Source organism: Drosophila santomea, chromosome 2L (genome assembly GCF_016746245.2).
Source record: "Drosophila santomea strain STO CAGO 1482 chromosome 2L, Prin_Dsan_1.1, whole genome shotgun sequence".
In the NCBI taxonomy this organism is placed as follows: Eukaryota; Metazoa; Arthropoda; class Insecta; order Diptera; family Drosophilidae; genus Drosophila; species Drosophila santomea.
Window position 1 is genome coordinate 5,140,469 of NC_053016.2, and position 22,314 is coordinate 5,162,782.

The 22,314-nt window shown below is 42.0% G+C and overlaps 5 protein-coding genes across 10 annotated transcripts; 2 read left to right on the plus strand and 3 right to left on the minus strand.

The window, feature by feature from the left end:
• Window positions 1–715: 715 nt before the first annotated feature.
• LOC120451964 lies at window positions 716–1,513 on the minus strand. The gene has a single exon (XM_039635993.2). It carries the CDS (start codon window positions 1,430–1,432, stop codon window positions 815–817), a length of 618 nt encoding a protein of 205 aa, XP_039491927.1. The 5' UTR covers window positions 1,433–1,513; the 3' UTR covers window positions 716–814.
• A 106-nt stretch (window positions 1,514–1,619) lies between these two features.
• LOC120443996 lies at window positions 1,620–2,090 on the plus strand. The gene has a single exon (XM_039623474.1). It carries the CDS (start codon window positions 1,620–1,622, stop codon window positions 2,088–2,090), a length of 471 nt encoding a protein of 156 aa, XP_039479408.1.
• A 7,574-nt stretch (window positions 2,091–9,664) lies between these two features.
• LOC120453143 (serine/threonine-protein phosphatase PP2A) lies at window positions 9,665–14,903 on the minus strand. Its single transcript, XM_039637703.2, has 4 exons — window positions 14,517–14,903; window positions 11,483–12,046; window positions 10,849–11,039; window positions 9,665–10,779 (listed from the first exon to the last, which is right to left on the minus strand). The coding sequence occupies exons 1-4, from the start codon at window positions 14,616–14,618 to the stop codon at window positions 10,707–10,709; spliced, it is 930 nt and encodes a 309-aa protein (XP_039493637.1). The 5' UTR covers window positions 14,619–14,903; the 3' UTR covers window positions 9,665–10,706.
• A 712-nt stretch (window positions 14,904–15,615) lies between these two features.
• LOC120446031 (guanine nucleotide-binding protein subunit beta-like protein) lies at window positions 15,616–17,399 on the plus strand. Its single transcript, XM_039626795.2, has 3 exons — window positions 15,616–15,805; window positions 15,883–16,094; window positions 16,686–17,399. Exons 1-3 carry the CDS (start codon window positions 15,697–15,699, stop codon window positions 17,319–17,321), a joined length of 957 nt encoding a protein of 318 aa, XP_039482729.1. The 5' UTR covers window positions 15,616–15,696; the 3' UTR covers window positions 17,322–17,399.
• Window positions 17,400–17,738: 339 nt separating this feature from the next.
• Window positions 17,739–21,970, minus strand: LOC120446001 (protein phosphatase 1L). Of its 6 annotated transcripts, none has more exons than XM_039626750.2 (7): window positions 21,817–21,967; window positions 21,739–21,767; window positions 19,981–20,405; window positions 19,061–19,637; window positions 18,739–19,002; window positions 18,606–18,658; window positions 17,739–18,522 (listed from the first exon to the last, which is right to left on the minus strand). In XM_039626750.2, exons 1-7 carry the CDS (start codon window positions 21,854–21,856, stop codon window positions 18,219–18,221), a joined length of 1,692 nt encoding a protein of 563 aa, XP_039482684.1. In that variant the 5' UTR covers window positions 21,857–21,967; the 3' UTR covers window positions 17,739–18,218. The 6 variants fall into 6 exon arrangements, with proteins under 6 accessions (XP_039482684.1, XP_039482674.1, XP_039482709.1 ...); XM_039626740.2 differs by having other exon boundaries at window positions 21,739–21,773; XM_039626775.2 differs by lacking the exon at window positions 21,739–21,767 and having other exon boundaries at window positions 19,981–20,158; window positions 21,817–21,970.
• Between the last annotated feature and the right edge of the window lie 344 nt (window positions 21,971–22,314).

The following is a 22,314-nucleotide window of genomic DNA, read 5'->3' on the forward strand; positions in this document are numbered from 1 at the left end:
ATAATTTAAACACATTAATAAATCATTTATCGGAGGATGAATAGAAATAGAAATATCCTTGCTAAATTAGCTTCCCTAATTCATTATTTGCAATTACTGTTGTCGCTTGCTCATCCACAAAAGCCCTCCATTCAGCTTCACCCAACCTTTTCAGCCGGCGAAAAGTACGAGTTAAGGTACCCGCCACAAGTACTTATCGACAGATACTGTATCTGTATCCCCGTATCCAAAGAGTACGATTGCCTTGTTATCCAGACCAAATCAATTGATAAGCCCCCCGCTGAAAGACAGAAACCATTGGGAGAAGCATTTGAACGATTTCGAGCGATGAATCAGCAACTGCTTGGAGCGACTGACTGGAGGCACTTATTGCGCATTGGTAATCGCCGATATATCATTATAATGTGTGGGTGACACACCAGGGAAGCCATAGAAGTCAACTCCCCATGTGCACTCGAAGAAATCCCAGCAATAGGATCAGGTTTTTCTCTTTATTTGTATGCATTTTCAAGCAATATACAAATGGTTTAAAATAGAACTCCTTATTATTTTCTTATATATGACAAAATACCTTTAAAAAATTCTTATAAATCGTATTAAAGCGCTTTTGTTCACATTTCCTCCCCATTTAGTACATTTAAATATTATTCCTCAGTGTAAAAAGCACAAGGTGCTTGAGCAATTACAAAAACATGAGCAAACATGAACACGGCAATTGAAAAGCGGGTAAAGTGAAATTTAATACGGGTCAAAACTCGATTCATGGGAAATTAAGCGGTACAATGAAACCCTTGAAGCGGAGCGCGGTTAGGGGTTAACCCAACGGTCGGGAGGACTCCACTGCCTTGCCGAGCAGGTGCACAAACAGTGCGGTGCCGCAGACCTGCAAATCTTCGCCGGCGTCCTCTTTAATGCTGTCCACCAGAACCACACCGTACTTGACCACAATCATGACCAGCATCATGCGCAGATAGAGGAAATTCCGCTCCACATAGGCCAGAAAACCGAGGGACACAATATTGCCTAGCAGCGTAAGATTCCGCAAGCTGTCGCTAAAGGCGCAATCTCGTCGATCCTTCGCCAAACTGCAACTCAAATCGCAAACCAGGGGAAGCACGAAGAAAGCATGTCCCAAGGCAATGGGACTCAGCCCGGTGGACTGCATATAGAGATCCATATTGGCCAGGGGCAAAGGTGCCAGTTCCAGGACCCCGCTCGTTATGTCCCTCAGTTTTCGGCACTCCTCCGGCTGTCCGCTGGCGAAGATGACCCGCAGCAGTCCAAAAACCGCCGAGAATCCGACCACAACACAAGCCACCATGGCGAAGGGGTGCTCCTCCGGCTGCATTCTACGGCCGGAACACACAGCCGAGGCCAGCAACAGGCCATTGTAAACAAAACGCAGCCAGGGACCCGAGAGCGGTTCGCTCATTGCCAACTATCGAGTTTTGGCACCAATTTATGAATTATTCTGGATGAACTATCATGGAAATGAGTATAGGGGAAAGGCCTACTGACTGACAGAAATTATACGCAGAAAAACAAACAACTCTCAATAAAGAAAACTAACTGAGCAGTTTGTTTCAAGAACAGTTTTTTTAAACAATTTTTAATGTCTTATGAGGGTTGCATGCGTAAACTATCGGGTAAATGTGATAGCGTTAGGAAGAAGCAGTTGCCCCTGCATAAACAACGAGCTGTCGAAGTCCTTTATCGAAATTATGAAGCAATTTCACACTCCAGGCGCCCCAAAACTCGTGGCCTTTCACGGCAAGCCATCTGAAGTCAGAGAACTTCAAGTTCCTGGTCGCGTGAATCATAGGAATGTGCGCATTTGCGATCGCCACAACTACTTCAAGAACTTTGATCCACTCCTGAAGGAAGCTGCTTTCAAGGTTATCCGTTCTGAAAAAGCTTTGCGTCTGCTAAGTGCCTTGAAGATAAAACCGTCCATCTATACCGTGAAATCATTATCAATAGAACGCCTGATTTGCATCGAGCTAAACTGCGACTTCGACGTGGTCCTTTTGGCACTAGAATCCCAGATTTACAACAAAGTGATCAAGTACTTCACTGATATGTTGGTTTAAAAGAACGTCCTTCGATTGGAAATCACTTTATCATATTAACTATTAACTCACTTCATATTAACTAATAAATTAAATATAATAACACATACCAACATTTTAAAATATTCAAGAAAATATGCCATTGAATCCAAATGTACTTTAATCTACAAACTAATTGTAACTTTAAGCAATGTACACATATAAAAAAGTAGACGGAAGCAACAATTATTAAATGAATTAAACGAATGAAATGCGGGTACAGATTTAAATTACGTAGGTGCGAATATTTACAATGAGTCCTTTCATTAGGAGTACTTTCCATGTTTCTCCTTTAAATATATGTATGTACATTGTACACATGCGAGTGTAAATATTTACATGTATGAAATTTGGCATTCACGCAAAATTCGCTTATTCTTTACGGTAATAAACTTTTACGTACCGCACAAGAAGAAAAGCCTAAATGGCAAAAAAAAAGGGAAAGTACGAGTACTTTAATGTTAACTAAAAGCACACAATTATCATCAACAAAACACACGTGGTAAAGCAATAAAACCCACCGAAATTCAGGAAAATTTAAAACCGGGGAAACCCATTAAAATCAAACTAGATTTCGCACATAAACACGCCAAAGTTTTTAGTATGCTTGTGTAAGCAAATCAACACTTTTAAAATGGGAATTCCCATTTTACTGTTAATTAAAGTAGCGTTTTATTAAGTCTTAATTATAAAGGTATATTTATTAAAGCATGTTTCAATTAACTGCTGAACTAGCTGGTATTATTCAAGCACATTTTATTGAGATATTAAATGTATCTAATAAAACATAAACCTTTAAACTTGGACAAATACACAGTACCAGGAAAACAAAAGGCATAATATTATTTAGCATATTTAGACATACCGGCATGCGTTTTATAAGTGGTAAAGATATTCAAGAATGTGCTGAAGAATTCGTCGTGTTAAATATCCAATATGGTATTTCAGTAAGCCCTCTTTTAAAGCACATATCTTTCTGTATGTGTGTGTGTGTGTGTGTTGGTGTTAGCCCGATGGGATAACGAAGCGAATATGCAACTTGGCAACACTTGAGCATTCCAGGCACGCACCACGCCCCCAACCACAGCCCCCGCCTCCTGGAAGCATAAAGAAAAATAATAATTCAACTTTATTTGTGCCACACACACACACACACACACACAGTCACGCACACACCTACATGGCAAGGATACTTCGACGCGGAAGCGGGACAGCAATAGAGATGCGGAATGGCAGGATCTTCCAGCTGTTCCCTGTCAACACCGCATACAATACAACAACAAATACATCGAGCATCCGTGGTAAATTTAATCGAAAGCGTGTAATTGACCTCAGTAAATGGCGAGGAATGGGCGTGGAAATGGGCTTGGAAATGGGAAAATGGGGAATGGAAATGAAAGTGGGCTGAGTTGAGGAACGGGCTTTGTTGGAAGCTTAGCCAACTGCCATCAAATCATTATCAGTTAAATAAACGACAGCCAGCAAGTTAAAAAGATAACGAAGCAGCGGAACAGAAGCTCCAGTTCCACGGCAGCAGCAACAGATGATATCTCTGCTACAGGACCACCATCCTCATTCCCATTTCTATCCAACCCCCCCCCCCCCACACCATTTTTGGCTTTGATTCGGATACGGATTCACCCCCTTGCCACGCCCCCATCCCTGCTCCAATAGACAGACGTAAGCCGCCTCGTTTTATGCTAATTCAAATGGAAATGGAGCCAGTCAGCAGCTGCTCGCTGGATTGCGAGTGGGATGCACTGGGGGAAACGCAACTACACAAAGGGTTTTCCCAAACTCTAAACTAAGTAACACAAGAATTTAGTTCTTCAAGAAAGTAGTACTCTACTAGAACTGCAATAAGGAGTCTGGCTAAAAATATGTTGCCTACTTTAAAGGGCCTTACCATGACATCTTACAAAGGTGATGTTAATAGTAATATGATTGAAACATTATATGTTGACAGCTATATATAAAAGCTTTATTAAAATTCAAACTACTAATGTTATTTCTGTTCTCTCAGTGTGCTGGAGCTTGGGACGAGATGAGCCGCGGATGAGGAGCACCACAAGTTGTCAACGGCGTCGCCAAAGTAGAAAGCAACAGCAAAAGCAAAAGCAAAAGCTCGTTTCATTATGCGACGGGCGCTGGGGCCAGGGGGCGTGGCTGGCGCCTTGATCGGACCCACAGATAGCCGTGCTACATATGCAGATGTACCGGATGCGGATTCCGGCGGTCGTAACTCGGAACTCAGAACTCGAAACACGGAATACGGAGCAAGGAGCACAGATCCCAGTGGCTGTGGAGTCGACTCGCTGGCATTCCTTGTAAGGCAAATTCGCCATGATTTTCATATAATTTCCGCATCATAAAGCTGCGAAAGTAATTTTCCACTTGAAAGCACAGCGCAGCCAAAAAGTGTGAAGCTATAGGTTTGGGTGGGGGAAGGGGGGGGCTGGTAAAAAGAGACCACGATTGGGGAGGGGTCAGACATTGGTCCAGCTAAGACCTCAAGCTGTCTGTGCTCTGTGCTCCATGAGTGTGTGCTTTGGTACTTCCTGGTCTCAGAATTCCAGGGTATGTTTTGCCTTAGGTAGCGAAGAAAGTTATAAGAAGTGTTTGTTGGATACTTTTGATTCTACTCCATATAATACAAACTCTATGTGCATTTGTTCCTCATTTATCAACAATGTAAACTAGGTGTGCATTTCATATATATGAAGAGAATTTCAAAATAACAAAAAAACAATATTTAATATGTTAGATTCCATTATGTATTTACCTAAGATTCTGGCATATGTTTCTTTAAAATACCTCAAGATTTTTTACCGAATGCATGTTCTTACTAGGTATCCCATAGTCGGTAGTGCCGTTTGTTGTCATGTAGTTTTTGTGTCTCTTTGTTGGGTAATGTCGATGATGGTAGCTTGTTTTTTGGCACATTGAACATTTGGTGTTGTCACCTTTTGGGCAAAGCACATGCAAATAAGCCGACAAACAGGACCAAGACAGCAAACCAAGGCCAATTCAGGCCGAGATTCCTGAGCATTAAGTCGAGAGCATCATTTCGAAGGGGGGGTGGGGCTGGTGGAGGCTGCCGAACTGGGGGGCATGCGGTGGGGGTGGCAGCAATGACATCTCTTTAAGGCGACATCAGATTAGGCTAAGCAGCTGGGCCAACACACACAAACACACACACACAAGGACGTCACACACAGAGACAATAGGGAGTGGCAAATTTCATTATGCGGCTCACGTGCGAGACAACCAAATTCACTGGGAAATAAAGAAAAAAATGTCCAAAAGAAAAGCAGAAACCGAAAAGCGGAGGAAAAAACGTAGGAAAAAGAAAAATACAAATACAACACGGAAGTGGGGGTGGGGGGGAAAAAGTAGAGGGAATATCGGAAGGAAGCGGCAATAGAAAACGTACAGAAGCGAAACACGCAACCGAGAAGACGAGCCACCAGGCTCCAAGCAGAGGAGATTTCATCTGCTTCTTCTTTGGCTCCTCCACCTCCACCTCCCTTCCACGCCATCGCCGCCGCCCTCGCCATCGCATTTCGTCCTGGCAGCCAGGAAGGAAGTCAGTCAATGCCCGCAGCAAAAAGGCCAAAATCCAACAAAAAAACAAAATCAACAATAAGCGACAAAGTAGAAAGCAAAATACACAGAAAGCGAACACAGTCCGGCCTTTAAATAATTTACTTAATAAATAGGTATAGGTAAAGGTAGCATTAACTTACAAGACCAACTGAATACTATCTTAAAAAAAAGAAAAAGTATTCTTCGAATTTTTATTTGAGGATCAATTACAAGTTGATAATTGTGCGAATTAACTTTTATCTCTGCATTTATTGCACGAAATAAACATTCTAAGAGTGCAACACTGCGAATGAGCGATATAGTTTTAAAGTGAACATCATCACCTAGGGAACAAATTGATCGATGCAAAGCAATTATCGAGTGCTCACTGTTTTTAGGCCGCAGAGTGACTAGCGAATTGCCCTAAAAGCTACAACACACGTAGATAAATTTGAGTAATTCCTGCAGGTGAAAACGGAAACGAAACAAAAGTAAAAGCAAAAGAGCAAACTAAGGTCTCGTCTCGGTGAGGGAAAGAAAAAGTTTTTCCGGGCGGGAAAAAGCGAAGGGCGGTGGGTAGTGGGAAGTGGGTGGTAGGTGGTGGGTGGTGGGAGGCTGGCTGTGACAACATCTGGTTGTTGTTGCTGACGCTGCTGAGCTAATTACTAATTTAATATTCCATTCCCACTGACCCCCACAAAAACAGCTCCAGCTATCTGCTTGTTGTCTAAAGTCCCACATCAATTATCTTATCTAATCGGACAGTGCAATAAGTTTCAGTTTAAGTTAGATTAGTTGCTAAGCAGTAGCTGAGCTCATACTAAAGATACTTTGACTGGGCTCATACTAAAGATACTTTGGATACCTTGCCAACAACCCAGAGGAATTAGTGCTAAACAAAAACTAAACACAATAAACGCAGATATGTATTACTTCAACAGGATGAATCATCCAATTTAGTAACTTAATAAAGCTTCAGATGTATTTAATTATATGTGATATATTTTTATAATGTTACAGTTGTTGGTTAATTTCACAATTTAACACGTGTTTTATAAAGGAAGTCATAGTTTTACTTGGTTTTTTTCTTAAGCAGCAATCATTTAAAAAGACGTCATTGTGGACGGTGATTTTAAAATATCTAAATGCTCCTTTTTCAGTTCATAAGTAAATATTGGTAGCACCTTAAATATACAAAAACACAGTGTATATAGCAACACCCATTTTTATTCTTGTCTGCACGAAGCGTAAGCCGCAATAAGTGAGCTAACTAAGTACTAAATCACCTGTATTAAGTGCTACTTGTTAAATTTGGCATCCCAAATATTTTCGCCCTCAAAGACCTCGATCCAAATAGAATTTTCCACAGTTTCTACAGTACCCTTTCAACACGCTTCAAGTGCCGAGTGCACAAAAAAGACTACAAATTTAAATATATACAGAAAAACTGGCTGAGTCTGAGACTCAAATCGTTGGGGATTTATCAGCAGCCAAAGGGAATGGCAGCAGAAACAACAACAATAAAAGCGATGAAAACGATGGAAAAACAAGAACAAGCTGTAGCAGTGAGAGCAGGGAAAACTTTTTGTATATGGCCAAGTTTGAGGCTGAGTTGAGTTGAGTTAACAACGTTACGTTAACTCCTCGGCTCCCCTAACTTTTTGGGGTATTTAGCGGCAATCGATTTTCGTTGATTTTTCGCCACCCCCTGCCACGAAAAAGGAGGCAATCTTGCCATCGGATCTGTGGGCCCCACAACCCACCTCGCAATTTTCCCAGGGAACGTGTGAGTTGCAGGCCTGACCTTTCAACCTTTTTCCCAGAGCCCGCACGTGGCCGTAGAGTCGGAGTATTCAGTCCCAAAAATTTCACAGAGGCATCATCATCATCAACCGGAGCGGCAATGGCAACTCATCATCATCATTGTAGTCTGCAAAGTTTATTTAGGCAAAGCGCTTCACTTTTGGCTACACTCTTCAATTTTATGGCAACAAATTTGCATCGTAAAAGCCAAAGCCCCCCACCCCCAACCCCCAAACACACTAGTCCCGAAATTATCCCCTGCATCCGCCCCGAAAAACCGCCCACACACAGACGATAAAAATACAAAACGTTTGTTTAGGCACGCCCTCTCTTTCTGCCCGTCGGAAAAATCAGTCGTAAACTAAGGACAAAATCGTAAAAACGGAGCAGTTCATTTAAATTTTTAATATTTAGGCTACCTTCAGTGGCAGCATCCCCCACATCCCCCCCTCCACAGTAACCTCCATTCCGACCGTAAACTTAACCGTATCCATCATACCGATTCACTTACTTTTGTTTTATGATCCGAACATTTTCGGCCATCATCTGTGAGCAAGAGTCGGAATACACTTAACAAATCTGCGGATTACTGTTACTGGCACTAAAAACTCTGTGAATTGCTCAAATCTTTGTGAGTAATATGCATATAAGTAATATATTTCTAAGGCTGCTAATAAATTTAAATATCAGGTTTTAAACATTAAGGTGCTATGCTTTTGGCAAAACGATTAACATAGATAGCAAATATTTTTAGAGTGTTTTTAGGGGCCAACCCAAAACGGGTATCTTTCATCGTTTTGAATTTATGCCTTTAATTAAATACAAAATCTACCTAGGATTCATCTTGCTGGGCAACTTTTCTGTGGCATTCCTTTACTTAATAACAGGCCATCAAATAGAGTTGTATTTCTGTGGGTTATATTCATGCGGAGCATCATCTCCACCCGCCACGCCCCCCTTGCGCGCCCTTGAACACGCACTCAGGATTTATTTCCACATTTATATGAGACTGCGGGGGGTGCGGTGCAGTGCGGTACGTTGCCCCACTGGAGAGGGTATGTAAATTTTTCAGTAAAAATTCACTTCGTGATAATGGATTTTCCATGTCGCATACGCCGCAGTCGTCGTCGACGTCGCTGCCAGCACGACAAATACAATCTGCTCCAGGGCCTCCAACTCCACCCTACTCCCCCCTCCCACCGCTAGCCTTTCCCAACCGAAAATCCAGCCCCAACTCCCCACAGCAGCCAGGGCGACAATTACCTCCCCCCTGCATCCTGTGGAGCTCCTGTTCTGGTTTCGGGTTTGTTGGGGCATGATAGATGACAAGTCTCGGTAGGTGTGCGTATGGGTATGCTTGTTTGCTCGCCAAGTTCTTGGGCACTTGAGAGTCCCCATACTCCTACTCCCATCCTTGTTCTCAAATTTAGATTTTCATCCGGACCGAAACTCATGTGGATACAGTGCCCACTGGTGCCGCACGAACTGCTTACCTTCGAATAATCCACCCATAAATATGGCTTTTCTCTAGTCAACTGTAAATTATTACTTATGAATTAAAATATTTTTTAATTCTTCATTTCTTACTATTAATTATATTCTTCATTCGTATGTAAGGCAGAAAAACTAACTTAATTATTAAGAACATCCAATCTAATAGAGTATCAAAGGAGTTTAAAAAAATACCTAACAAAGCAATAATCGAGCGACCACTGTACATGATCTTTGCGAGTTCATGTGGCCTGCTTAAATATGCAAAAAATTATACAAAGTTGGCAAGATTTTTGCTTTCGCTTTCGCTGGGAATCAAAAGCAGCCCGGCTCTGATTTAGATTTTGACTTGGGCATCATTGGGTGGCGGGCACCACGACCTCCGTCCTTCTATCTGCCCCTTGCCATCCATCCATATATCAACTTCCCCCCAATCTCGCCTTCTTTGTGGTCTCAATTAGGTGGCCCGTTCGAGGCTCGACTTCCGCTCGTCGTGCTGGCCTCGTGTTAACTTGGCCATGCTCGCATACACACTACCAAAGGAGCCCGCAGGCCAAAAGGGAGCGGCATTGCCAGCATGAAAAAACATTTCTCTTAAAGGACATTCTCCCTTAACTGGCTATAAATGGCTTTTCCCTTGCTCTTCGATGCATCTCTTCGTCGGCAGGTGGGAATTGTTTGTTTGTTTTTTTTTTCTTTTATTATTATTAAAGTTACATATGAACTTAATTGATAATGAATTTTTTTTAATCATTTTTCTTTGCTTTTTTGTTTGTTTTTTAATAGTTTTATTCGCTTTTTTTTTATTTAATTTTAATCAGTAATATTAAATTTTTTGTATTTCCTTATTTTCTTTTTTATAATTTTTGTTTTTATATAAATCGCTGGCCCGCCCCGCGCTTCCCCGATCGCCATGGCGTTCGCTGCTGCTACTGCCACATACTGCTGCTACTTTTTTGCTGCTGCTTCATCGTTATCCTCCTGCTGTCGGTCGTGGGTCGTCTGCTTCTGCTGCTGCTGCTGCTGCTACTCATGCTGCTTATGCTGCTACGTCCTGGCGTTCGTCCTTTCGTCCCGTTAAGTCCTTTGTCAGCCCCTTCCTCCCTTACACACATCACGTCATAATCCATGAGTCCATCCATCCATCACTCCTGCTCCCTGGCTTTCTGCTGCGACGCTTAGTTCGTTATTTTTATAAATTAACAAATTTAGCTAAGTAGTTGTAGTTCTTTATGTTGCTTGCGGTTGTTGGTTGGTTGGTAGGTTCGATTGGATTGTATCATCATTTCTGTATACTGCTTCTGCTTCTGCTCCTCCTGCTGCTGCTGCTCCTCCCCTTTATCTTTGATATAAATTTTCTGCCTGCCGCCCCCGCTGGCGACGTTTCCGGTTTTTTTTTTTCTTTTAAACAGTGGCCAACAACAATAACTGTTCAATGCATTTTTGTGTACTCGACTGTTATGGTTAATTTTTTTTTCCTTGTTTATACAATATCTTTTCTCTGTTTAAAACGATCTCCACAAAACAAATGCATCGAGGTTTTTAGTTTTGGGTTGTTTTTTATGGTAGTTTTTTTTTTTTCGACAGCACTTGCCATTTTGTTTATTTTGTTGCTGCTGGTTGGATTTGTATATATTATATATTGTTTCGGTTCTTCTTGTTGTTATAATGCGATGTAATATGTGTAAATGTAAGCTGCGTAGGTGCGAGCAATCCAGCTTAAAGGAAATAATCGGGTGTTCTTCGCGTAACATGAGGCTCCCCGCGCCTGGGTGCTGGATCAAATTGTAGGCTAAAAGAAAGGCAAACGGTTAGTCAGAAGTGCTTAATTTAAAGGCAGCGCAAACGAATTGCAACTCACAATGAAAATTTAAGTGAATCATCCAGTTCCATGAGAGCCGCTTGGTTGCCACAGCGGTAGCAATAGTTTGGCGCTGAGAATATTGTGACCACGTTGCGATCGTGACACCAGTTGTAGCCCTCCATCACCAGCTGATGGGCGCGGGACACCAGTGTCAGGCCGTTTGTGTTGTTAAAGGTTTCCGAAATGTCCTGCAAATAAATTCGAAATATTAGTCGAAATGCTTATAAGGCACTTTATAATTGGCGTTTTCTCAAAGATATTCATCTGATTTGCTTTAATACATAAGTTAGATAGTAATAAGTTCGTTACTACCTAAATATTCTATAAAACCAAAATGTTGTCGAGTTTGAATGCGAAAAATTTATGACGAAAGGTCTCTTCATAGATTGTGTTATCAGTGGGTCTGTATCAGCGCAAATTTCGATTACTGATTATTGATTTTTACCGAGTACATGCCCAGATAAAATTTCTTATTAAGATCAATAAAAAATATATCTATATTTTAGAGGACAAAATTGTATATGCTTATGAACATACATTAATTTGTGTCCTCAGATTTATTTAACTAACCATGTATACGAGACAACCAAGAATGTCTTTGAGAAGAAGCCAACCTGCAGACAGCACTCACCTGACCAAAGGTGTAACCGGCGCCTCGAGGCGAGATTCCCCAGCCACCCCTGTCATCGGGATCGGACCAGAGCAGATCGCACATGGGACCTTCGTGCGGAACCTCCTGCAAGCGGTCGAGGGCCCGAATGTGGTCCAGACTGTCGATCGAGGGACTGAGGCCGCCGTGCAGGCAGAAGATCTGCCCGTCGACGAGTGCGGTCAGTGGCAAGTAGTCGAACAGATCCGTGAAGTACTTCCAAACGTTGGCATTGCCGTACTTGCGCAGGCACTCGTCGTAGAAGCCGTACACTTGTGTGATCTGGCGCGACTCGTGGTTACCGCGCAGGATGGTGATGCGCTCGCGATAGCGAACCTTCAGGGCCACCAGAAGGGTCACGGTCTCCACGGAGTAGTATCCACGGTCCACGTAGTCTCCCATGAACAGGTAGTTGGTGTCCGGGGACTTGCCGCCTATCCGGAACAGCTCCATTAGGTCGTGGAACTGACCGTGGACATCTCCGCACACTGTCACCGGGCATTTTACCTCCTGCACATTGGACTCCTTGGAGAGGATCTCCTTGGCCTATAAAGAAATTAAATAAGTATACAGATCAGCCAAGTATTCTTAGATATGTTCAGGGCAATAGGTTCGTTTTCTATAACAAGGATATTGTATTTGCTCCATATTCGAATAACCAAATAAACAGCTTTTTATACCTATATTAAAATACTGATTAACATAATCTAACCCAAATCGTTTCCAGGGTCAGAAAAGATAAATAAAACGATTAGTACTTTGTACATTATTCACAATACTCAATGACTCAACGCCTACACTCAAAGTGTACTCTAAAAATAGCTTGTAACTAGCAGAGAAGATAAAACAAATATATAGGATAAGTGCATGAGTTTTTTTACAGAGAGATCGAGAAAATTAAATACCACTTGTTCTCATTCAACATCCCACAAACTTAATCTATAGCAACAAAACTCAATCTCTTAAATGATTCCGAAAATAGCTTCCCACAAAACCCTATAAAACTCTGTACCTAAACATTGCTACGTTCCATAACAAAAACATAGAGATGTACTTAAGTGTATTAAAATTACTAAATAACTATATACAAAATGGAAGTAACATGGAAGCCTGGATAATCTATTTTCCACCGCCCATAATTTGGCGAATGGTGTTTATCAGAGCAGAATATCTGCGAAACAGAAAGTATTGAGGAAACCGAAAGTGATTTCTAAAATAAATGCGAAAACATGTGCGGTTGAAAAAACCTTGTCAAAGGGCAAGGTTTGCCGTCAAGATTTAGTCGCGGTCAAAGAACTTGTATCATTCTCACATTAAATTTTGTACCATTTACGAAAAAGTTTAAGTTGCTAATATAATGTGAAAACCAAAACAAAGAAAGCAAGTCTTCTTAAAAAGTTAAGATAAGATGAACGTACGATAAACGCATATAAACATGCTAAATTCTGGAAATTATTCTATCGTCTTTGGTATTTTATCATCAAAAGCTAATGAAATTTAACGCTACATTTTTAGAGAATGAATGCATGAAAAGAGTATGTTTCACTTCAGTAATTAATGCAATAAATCATCATAAAACTTTATACAAATATGTATGTATAAACTTTAAACAAAAAACTGTTTAAGGGAAAAACTTTCTGAAGGTCGATTCTGAAATTCCGCTATGCTACAATATACAGCATCAAAATGAAAACCGGTTTTTACAAACATAAATGTGCCAAGTTGAGCGAACGAAAATTGCACATTTATTTTGACCATTCCGCCGTGTTCTTTGGGAATGCTTCATATTTATCAGCTGACGAAATAGATGGACATGACAACAAGTTCCGGGGGTAAAATCCGGCGAATCTGGCGGCGCAGATGAACGATTTGTGCGTGAGCCAATTAGATTTTTTGCCATATGCACATTACCTTGGAGGCTGTTGCTTCCGGCCAGAAATCGAAAAAAAAAGAAAATAAATAATTTTTGAACTCATGACGAGGCCAGCGCACCCATACAGATGCAAGCACAAACACTGATGCAGCTGGTGCTCTCTCCGCGTACTCTTCGCTTTTCTTTTCGAAGCAACGGGAAGGATGGAGAGAGAGGCTGCAGAAGACGCACCCGAGAAGAGCGAAGAACGCAACGATCTTTGGGACGGAGAACGGAGATTCAAGATTCTAATGGGAACACTGACAAATATTTGGGTGACGCAAACATAACCCCACTTACTCCCAAATCAATGAATCGTTATCTGTTCGCCTTCTCATTCTCTCTCTCTCTTTTGCACTCTTTTCGCTTGTATGTTTGTTTGTGTGCGCGACGCGCCTGATGAACGGTAAAATCGGCAAATTAAAAACAATTGATATCAAAAGTGTTTAATTGAACATGGTTGGGCATAAAAAACGAAGCACAAACACCAATGCAAGTGCATTATTCCTGAATCGAGATACGACGGTACATAGATACATATTCTAGGGGCGCGCACACACCGACGCACAAAAACATTAAGTAATATTTACTCAGCAAAAACGACAAGACGCACATGGGGGCGCACGGAGCGGGGGTGATAACAGTTTACTGCGGGCACAACAACAACAACAAACACGCACAATGCACCATAGTTAAACAATCGAATTGTACAATAATACAAAAAGAAATCTCTTTTTGCCCAGGTTTAGCCCATTAGACCAAAGCGCCGTTCTAGCTGTCGCATTCGAGCACGCACTTGCCCGTCCAGTTGTCTCACTCGCACTTGTGCGCGGCAATGCGGCGCTTGGCCGTTGGAATTTACCAATATTCCAATATGGCGACGCAAGCCGCCGCTATTGTGTGAGCAAGAGGGCACGACATGAATCATGCTCTCGCGCTCTCCGCTCAGCGCGTCTCCCCATTGAAAAGAGCGAGAGGGCCAGAGGCACGCAGCGGAGGAGACCATTTGCAAAAAAAAATCGCTCGCTCGCATGCAATGACGAAAATTATTTTTATAACATCTCCTAATTCGCATGGGAAAAATGGGCAAGGACCGGGCCTTACCTTGTCGCAGAGTGTGCGAACTTGTGTCTCTGTCAACTGATTGCATTCGTTCAACTGCTCAATCCATTGATCAAGATCTTTTGTTGTTGCTTTATCCTCCATCGCAGTTGTGGTGGAAGAAAAAGTCTCGTCAATCTTTGTCGATTCAATTTTGACGGCTTTTATTGTAACTCAGGGGTGCAGGAAAATGAGCAACTATCGTTGCGTTCGATTGCCAGCCGCGTATTCACTCGTTTATCTCCACACAATTCCTAATGCCCAGTCGAATAAACTCGATTTGGGCGATTTTCTTCGTATTTTTTGTTCACAAAAGAGACGACGACACGATATACGAAGGGAAAGACTGCCCTCGGTGTGACCGTTTGCCGATTGCCGCGGAACGGTGGAAACGCGCTGCGACTTGTGTGTATCGATTAGCGATGCGTGCTTGACATTTCCCGAAAAATACCGACGAATTCTTGAGGATTGTATGTCCTAGTATTTATTTATTAAAAAGACACTTTGTTTGCAACAGAAAAATATATGTGCGAAATTCTGTTAATGTCGTCTGCTACTTTTGTAATTTGTGTTTACGTGATAGGTTAAAAGTGTGAAAACTGGAAATCAAGTATTACGAAATTGGAATTGTTTTAAAAACATTATTGCTTTCTCACACAGCTGCTTAAAATGTCGTTATTTACACACTATAAACATTTAACAGGCGTCTAATTTTTTGGTTTAATACTTGGCTTATATTTAATTAATATAATAGATAAATAAGCACTGAAGCAATATAAACAAATCGAATTTTTTTCTAACGTTTTTAAAATATGTTTACCAAAGGGTTTAAGGAGCAATATTAAAAAACGAAATACTTGGTGAATTTTAAGAGATTCAGTTGTCTTTGTTTATTTTTAAGGATGGAAGAGTTTCATTTTCCTATTTAATAGACGTCTTATTTGTAAGGATTTTAAAAAATTTTGAAAGTTTTACATTCATCTTTAACAGTCAATGTTATACGTATTCTGTGTACCAGAACATTGTAGCTATCGATAGTTTTAGCCTAACCAACACTGCGCGCGCGCTCTGACAGTTGGCATCTTAACGAGCACTGGAACCGGAACTGCCTCTTTTTCTGCCAGCTTGCAGCGCCTTTGGACGTGTTTCCTCCGCGCTCCGTAGCAAATAATATAAACTCAAGATGTCCGAGACCCTGCAATTGCGCGGTACCCTCGTTGGCCACAATGGATGGGTCACCCAGATCGCCACCAACCCCAAGGATCCCGACACCATCATCTCGGCCTCCCGTGGTAAGTTTTGACCCGAAAATCGACAGATTTCTGTGGCAGCACGTGCATATATTAATGGACACCATTCCGAATCGCAGACAAGACCCTGATCGTGTGGAAGCTGACCCGCGATGAGCACACCAACTACGGTTACCCCCAGAAGCGTCTCTACGGACACTCGCACTTCATCAGCGACGTGGTGCTGTCCTCCGATGGCAACTACGCCCTGTCCGGATCCTGGGATCAGACTCTTCGCCTGTGGGATTTGGCCGCCGGCAAGACCACCCGTCGCTTCGAGGGACACACCAAGGTGGGATAAGATTCCAATTGCATTTAGTTCGTTCAGGGAACTCAGATTTTTCACCCAAAAATACGCGATTTGTACCGGCAAACGGCTGAATGTAAGGTTAGGAGTGAGGTTAGGCCCGCCTTTGCTGCGTACAAATCGAAAAAAAAAATATATATATTGCGCCTATGCGAGGCAGAATTACTGGTCGACATCTGTACGTACGCTTCTCCCTGCGCTCGAGTCTCGGCTTTAAATTGCTTGAAGCTCTATCGTAAGTAGGCAAACAATCTCTGATACCCATTGATCCGTAATTAAGAACATGAATACCCAACTGGATTGGTTCACTGACTGATTTGGTTGAGACTATGCAACTGCAGCTGTAGTTAAAGTTTATAGTACCTTTATAATGTTAAAACTTTTTATTCAAAACCAATTTCAATTTCATTTAAGCAATGATTTAGTTTTCATATTTGTTTATTAAATATTACTAAAGCTGCAAATTGTGAATTTGCATTCAGTTGGTCAGTAAAGAATCCAGTTAATGTAATCTTATAATTATTAACACCAAACCAATGCCCTAAACTAATCGTCAAATGCTTGTTCGCTTTTTAGGACGTTTTGTCGGTTGCCTTCTCGGCCGATAACCGTCAGATCGTGTCCGGCTCCCGGGACAAGACCATCAAGCTGTGGAACACCCTGGCTGAGTGCAAGTTCACCATCCAGGAGGATGGCCACACCGACTGGGTGTCGTGCGTGCGCTTCTCGCCCAACCACTCCAACCCGATCATCGTGTCCTGCGGCTGGGATCGCACCGTCAAGGTCTGGAACTTGGCCAACTGCAAGTTGAAGAACAACCACCACGGTCACAACGGCTACCTGAACACCGTGACCGTCTCGCCCGATGGCTCCCTGTGCACCTCCGGTGGCAAGGACTCCAAGGCCCTGCTGTGGGACCTCAATGACGGCAAGAACCTGTACACCCTGGAGCACAACGACATCATCAACGCCCTGTGCTTCTCGCCCAACCGCTACTGGCTGTGCGTGGCCTACGGACCCTCGATCAAGATCTGGGATCTGGCATGCAAGAAGACCGTCGAGGAGCTGCGCCCCGAGGTCGTCTCTCCCGGCTCCCCTGGCGATCAGCCCCAGTGCCTGTCCCTGGCCTGGTCCACCGACGGCCAGACCCTGTTCGCCGGCTACTCCGACAACACCATCCGCGTCTGGCAGGTGTCTGTTTCGGCTCACTAAGCTACTGACTTTTGTAATGGGCGCCAAATTATTTGTTTAGCTGAAACAAAAATAAAATTTAAGCGTCCCTAACTCAAATTCGTGTATCTTGTAGTGGCTGAATTAGTTTTAATTTTAGTGTTGGGGTTTTTGAGATTTCTCCGAATATATGGGAATAGTATAGTGGGAAAATTTAGCTTAGGCAGAAGTGGTTAATGTTAATAAAGAAAACATTAAAAATAGTTGTTTGTTTAATTTCTGTGCAGAACATCTATCTCCATTGGTTGCTTTAAATTGCCAATTCAGCAATGAGATAAATATTTGCATGAAGTCAATTATTTTTGGGCCAAAAATTTTTGTAAATATTTACTACACTTTTTGAAGGTAAAATAGCAAATTTTTAGATAACTTCCCAGAAACCAAGAAAATAAGGTAAAATATTTAAGTAGCAAAACGAAATTGTCAAGTTTCGTATGCATTGTTTTATTCGTAAAAACATTTCGACATTTGGAAAATGTTTTATTTTACACGTATAACAAATAAATTAAATAAATAGTTACGTGATGATGTTACTGAGTCAGTGACTGTGATGATTTTCGTGTGCGAATTGGGAAAACAGAGTGCACGGCAATGTGGCGGCGGATGCAAACATATTTTGTTTATACAAAACAACATTGACTAACAAGCAACCTTAATATTAAGACAAATGAAGAACGCAATTTCGAGTGATGAATGTATGTCTGTAATGGGATGAATGAACGCTGCCTTTGAATAAGTAACAAAGGGTCAAAAAGTATTTAGCAAAATGCCTAACTAGAAAATTTTGGGCACTTTTGTTTGTTTTTTTCTTGGGGAGAAGGAAATTTTAGGAGAAAAGCTAAATAGCATTTCCTAGCAGGCACTCTAATGTTTCGTTTTTCATTTGGTTTTGATTGAATTCGAGCGTTGCACAACTGCAGGCGCAACTGGTTGAGATTTGGCTGGGACTTTTAGGGATTCTTCTCCCGCCCTTCCCGTTGAGCTGCCAATCTTGTAGACATCGTTCTTGAAGACGATCACCAGCACGGTGATGTTGTCCACGGAGCCACGTTTATAGGACTCCATGGCAAGAGATTTGGCGCCAAAGTCCGGCTCTTTCAGATGCTCCTGGACAAAGGTGCAGGCCTCCTCGTTGCTGAACGTGTCCCAAAGGCCATCGGAGGCCAGTATCAGAAAGTGGGGTCTAAAAGATAGTATTTCATTAGTTACAGGTCTTGGTGTATTATTAATTGTCGTTGGCATTGCATTGAAAATGGCTTCACTCACTTGTGATCATTCAGCTCGAAGGTCAAAATGTCCGGCGTAGCAATCACCAGATTCTGTAAGCGTGTGGTTAAAAATAGAGTCAAGATCAAGATTAGTTTCGTTAGTAACTCATTGGGATCATCCCATTTCCCACCTTATCTTTAAGCGGGTAGTCCCCTAGAGCACGTGACGTGGCCAACACGCCGGCCACGCGCCAAACGCCTCGAAAGGCGATGAATCCGCCAGCATCGTGGATCCTCTTTCGTTCTCGCACCTGCTGCGGCTTGTGATCGAAGGAAAGCGGTATGGCGATACCCCGCCAGTCGTACATGACGCCGCGGGAATCACCCACATTGGCCACAATCAGCTTGGAGCCTTGCACTATTGCTATTAGAGCGGTGGTTCCCGCAATGTTGGTCTGAAAGTGAAATCAGTTAGAATTGTTCCTAGGAAATAAGTGAAGAATGATCCCTTACCGCTCTCTTGGCCTGCTCCACAAGCTTGTAGTCGGCCGACATGATCTCGTCCGTGATCAGTTTCCCAAAGTTAATACGTCCGTTTTCGATGTAGCACTTGGCTTCGTAGTTTGGAGGTGGCGCATTGCCCGCTCCGTTCTGTGCATTGTTATTGTTGTTGAGGAAGGACTCCTTGGCGGACCCCATATTCCCACTGGCCCTCATCGCCGAGTTCAATTGCACTACGTAAATGTCGGCAATGGATGCCTCGGTTGTCTTTTGTTTAATAGCGCTGCAATCCGCCGTGGTGCTATGGGCCTTCCTTAGACTATCCTTTCGCATGACCGCTGCCGTGGGTTCTGTGTTCTCCTTGTTCGATTCCTTGCGACTCTGCTTGCGCGCCAAATAGGGACTCTTATCGTAATCTCCGGAAAGTCCTTCCGTCTTCAGCAGCTTGGACATCTCGATAATCTTGTTGTAGATGTTCTTCACCAGCACATCCTTGGCGAAGTCAGCGGCAAACTCGCCGCCATGACCGTCAAAAACAGCAAAGAACGAAATTCCAGTGTTGTTGTTGATGTTCTCCTCGATAATAAATCTAAAACGTAAATAAAAGTGTTTAGTCTAATTTTTTTTGGAAAATGTACATTTTAATAGAGATGTCTTAAAGTCGTTTCTAAGAGCTCAAGTAATTATCTCGTCTCAGTTTGACACATGGAAAAGATTTATAAAGCTATAAAGTGTTGCAATAGGAATATCAAAGTGTTGCCAAAAATGTATTCGTGAATAGGCCATTTAAATCTAATAAAATACTCTTAGGTAATTTGTAAATCCTAATATGCTGTCGTATTTTCCAGCTACACTACATTCGACAGATCTGAGTATATTTCAATAAAAATAATGCTACAATAGTAAGAATTCCCCTGCCCCTTGATACTAACCTATCCTCCATGCGAGGCCTTCTTCCCAGGACCGCGAAAGCGGAGCTCTGCTGCTTCAGCTCCTCCCAGCTCTGGTGATCACCAGCGCTGGCCGACAGCTCCATCATCTTGACGGCCTTCTGGCGGCCGAGGGTGGCCTGGATGCGTCCCAGGATGCTGCGACTCCACACATCTACCGCTTGCAAATAGAGCAACAGGACGAAGAGGATCAAGCCGCAGAAGATGACCTCCGGCCGCAGGACATACAGTCGGCACAGCTTCCATATGTAGGCCAGCGGGGAGTTGATGGACGAGAAGCCCACCGCAAATTTGGACAGGATTTTCATGTGCGATACGTATGTCTGATAGAACACCTTATCTTCCAGTTCGTCGTCCATGGGAAATGCCGGGCTATCTGTATTCTCTGCTGGCGCTTGATTTCTGCTCTGTCAATGTTTTTCAAGCGAATCGCATGCGAAACTGTCAGCCGTGAATATTGATGTCGATGTCGATGTGGGTGGGTGTCAGTGTGTATATGCAAGGAATAAAAAACGAAATTAAAATAAACAACAAAGGGGTTGGGCATTAAATATGCAAGACTTTCCCGTTTAAATTCTCTCAAACTCGGACGGAATCGGAAGTAATACAATTTCAGAATGTACGATGTCTGAGGATTTTATTTATTCTTTTTTGTGGTTGCAAAGAACTCTGCTTAAGATAATTTCCAAAAATATGTTTTTCTTTTTTAAACATTAAATTATTTTGTTATTGATTTTCAACGTTTCGCAAGCTGTAACCATATATCAAATTATTTTGAACATTTTTCTTTAATAATTTAACTTGAATTTGTTAATGTTTATTTTTTTTTAATTTATGATAACTAAAATATTTTTATAGAAAAGCTACTAAATATTTGTAAATTTTTTTGCTTTAACTTTTTAACCAAATTTAAGAAATGATTTATTTCGAGTTCAGAATTTGTATTATTTTCACTTTTTTTTTGATGCACTTATGCAGATTCCGACGCGGCCTCAATTAAATGGGAAAGATTGCAGATTGCTCGCAAATGAAAAATGAAAAACCCAGTCCATTTGGGGAAAACGTACTCTGGGGGAAAAGCACTTGAAGCTGCACACGTCAGATGTCGTTTTATTTTGCTTTTGTTTTGATTTTCTTATTTTCAGAATTTTCCACCGCCGCCGATGTTCCCGTTATTTTGGTTCAACGTTCGTCCCCGTTCCTTTACGCCGTGTCCCTTTTTTCTGCGCTTACACACGCTTTTTCGTCGCTCGCCCGTCGCCTTTCTTTGGCATTATATTTTCGGATGTTCTTCTTATTTTAAAAATAAACTCAGTTTCTTGCATAAAATCAGAACATCCGCACTGCGTGCGTGTGTGTGAGTGTGTGCTCCTTATACGTGTGCACGTCGCACATCTGTCAACCGCGTTCGTGTGCGTGTGAGTGGCCGCACGGATGTCGCAATAAATAAATAAAGTATATATATTTTTCCACGCACTGCAATTTGAAAACCGATCCCAACAATGCCGATTTGATCGGCGACACGGCTGCGTTTACTTAAAACAGAGCTCGAATCTTGCACTTGTTGAGATTTCAGCTGAAATTTATGACCTATTGATATATCGATAGGGACCGCTGCGATAACTCTTATCGATAATCAGCAGAGGTACTCTTTTCATGCAAAACTTTAGTGATTTTTGGGCAGGCAGGGAAAACTAAAAATTGCATGATTTTAAGCATTATGCGCATTCTTTGCATTACCTTGACCTTTGTGCTTGAAGTGGGCTTCTCTGCAACTGTGCCAACTGCATTATTAATCTTTTAATTGTTGTTAAATACCTGCTGAGCTCCTTAACGATCTTCTGTAACGGTGATCCATTTGTAACAACTTCCGGTTTTCCAAAAAAAAGAAAACACCTCTGGCCCCCGAAAAATATAATGGAAAATTAGTTAGACGAAAATTCAAAACAAAAATAAGCCGCACGCGACGCGCAGAAGAACTAAAACAAAACGGAAAATGGAATAAAATGGCAATGTTTATGGCAGCATAAGAACTGATACTATACAAATCAAAGTACAGTGAAACTAGCATAAAGCGTAAAGCATAAACATGCAATGTATTAATTTTTCATTCTGGCTATCTTTATATCTTTATAAAAACTAGCGTATAACTTACTTTTGTAATTACATTGCAAGAATACCAAATACTCCATATTTTTCAGCGAAAGAGATTTATTGTAGGGAAGTAAACCTGTGCTGCCAAAATACTCTCACCTGTCGCTCTCCATTTAAATGTCCATCTCATTCCTCTCCCGATCGAGCCCAAACAAATGCCAG

Bases quoted from the DNA above. Each gene is read 5' to 3' on its own strand.
- LOC120451964 (XM_039635993.2), bottom strand. From the start codon at position 1,432: ATGAGCGAACCGCTCTCGGGTCCCTGGCTGCGTTTTGTTTACAATGGC.
- LOC120443996 (XM_039623474.1), top strand. From the start codon at position 1,620: ATGAGGGTTGCATGCGTAAACTATCGGGTAAATGTGATAGCGTTAGGA.
- LOC120453143 (XM_039637703.2), bottom strand. From the start codon at position 14,618: ATGGAGGATAAAGCAACAACAAAAGATCTTGATCAATGGATTGAGCAG. The intron at 12,047-14,516 runs GTAAGGCCCGGT...ATTTCTTTATAG, and splicing joins TTCGCACACTCTGCGACAAG to GCCAAGGAGATCCTCTCCAA. The intron at 10,780-10,848 runs GTGAGTTGCAAT...CCTTTCTTTTAG, and splicing joins GATTCACTTAAATTTTCATT to CCTACAATTTGATCCAGCAC.
- LOC120446031 (XM_039626795.2), top strand. From the start codon at position 15,697: ATGTCCGAGACCCTGCAATTGCGCGGTACCCTCGTTGGCCACAATGGA. The intron at 15,806-15,882 runs GTAAGTTTTGAC...TCCGAATCGCAG, and splicing joins CATCATCTCGGCCTCCCGTG to ACAAGACCCTGATCGTGTGG. The intron at 16,095-16,685 runs GTGGGATAAGAT...TTCGCTTTTTAG, and splicing joins GCTTCGAGGGACACACCAAG to GACGTTTTGTCGGTTGCCTT.
- LOC120446001 (XM_039626740.2), bottom strand. From the start codon at position 21,856: ATGGATCACCGTTACAGAAGATCGTTAAGGAGCTCAGCAG. The intron at 21,774-21,816 runs GTATTTAACAAC...CAGTTGGCACAG, and splicing joins ATCGTTAAGGAGCTCAGCAG to TTGCAGAGAAGCCCACTTCA. The intron at 20,406-21,738 runs GTAATGCAAAGA...AAACATTGACAG, and splicing joins CTTCAAGCACAAAGGTCAAG to AGCAGAAATCAAGCGCCAGC.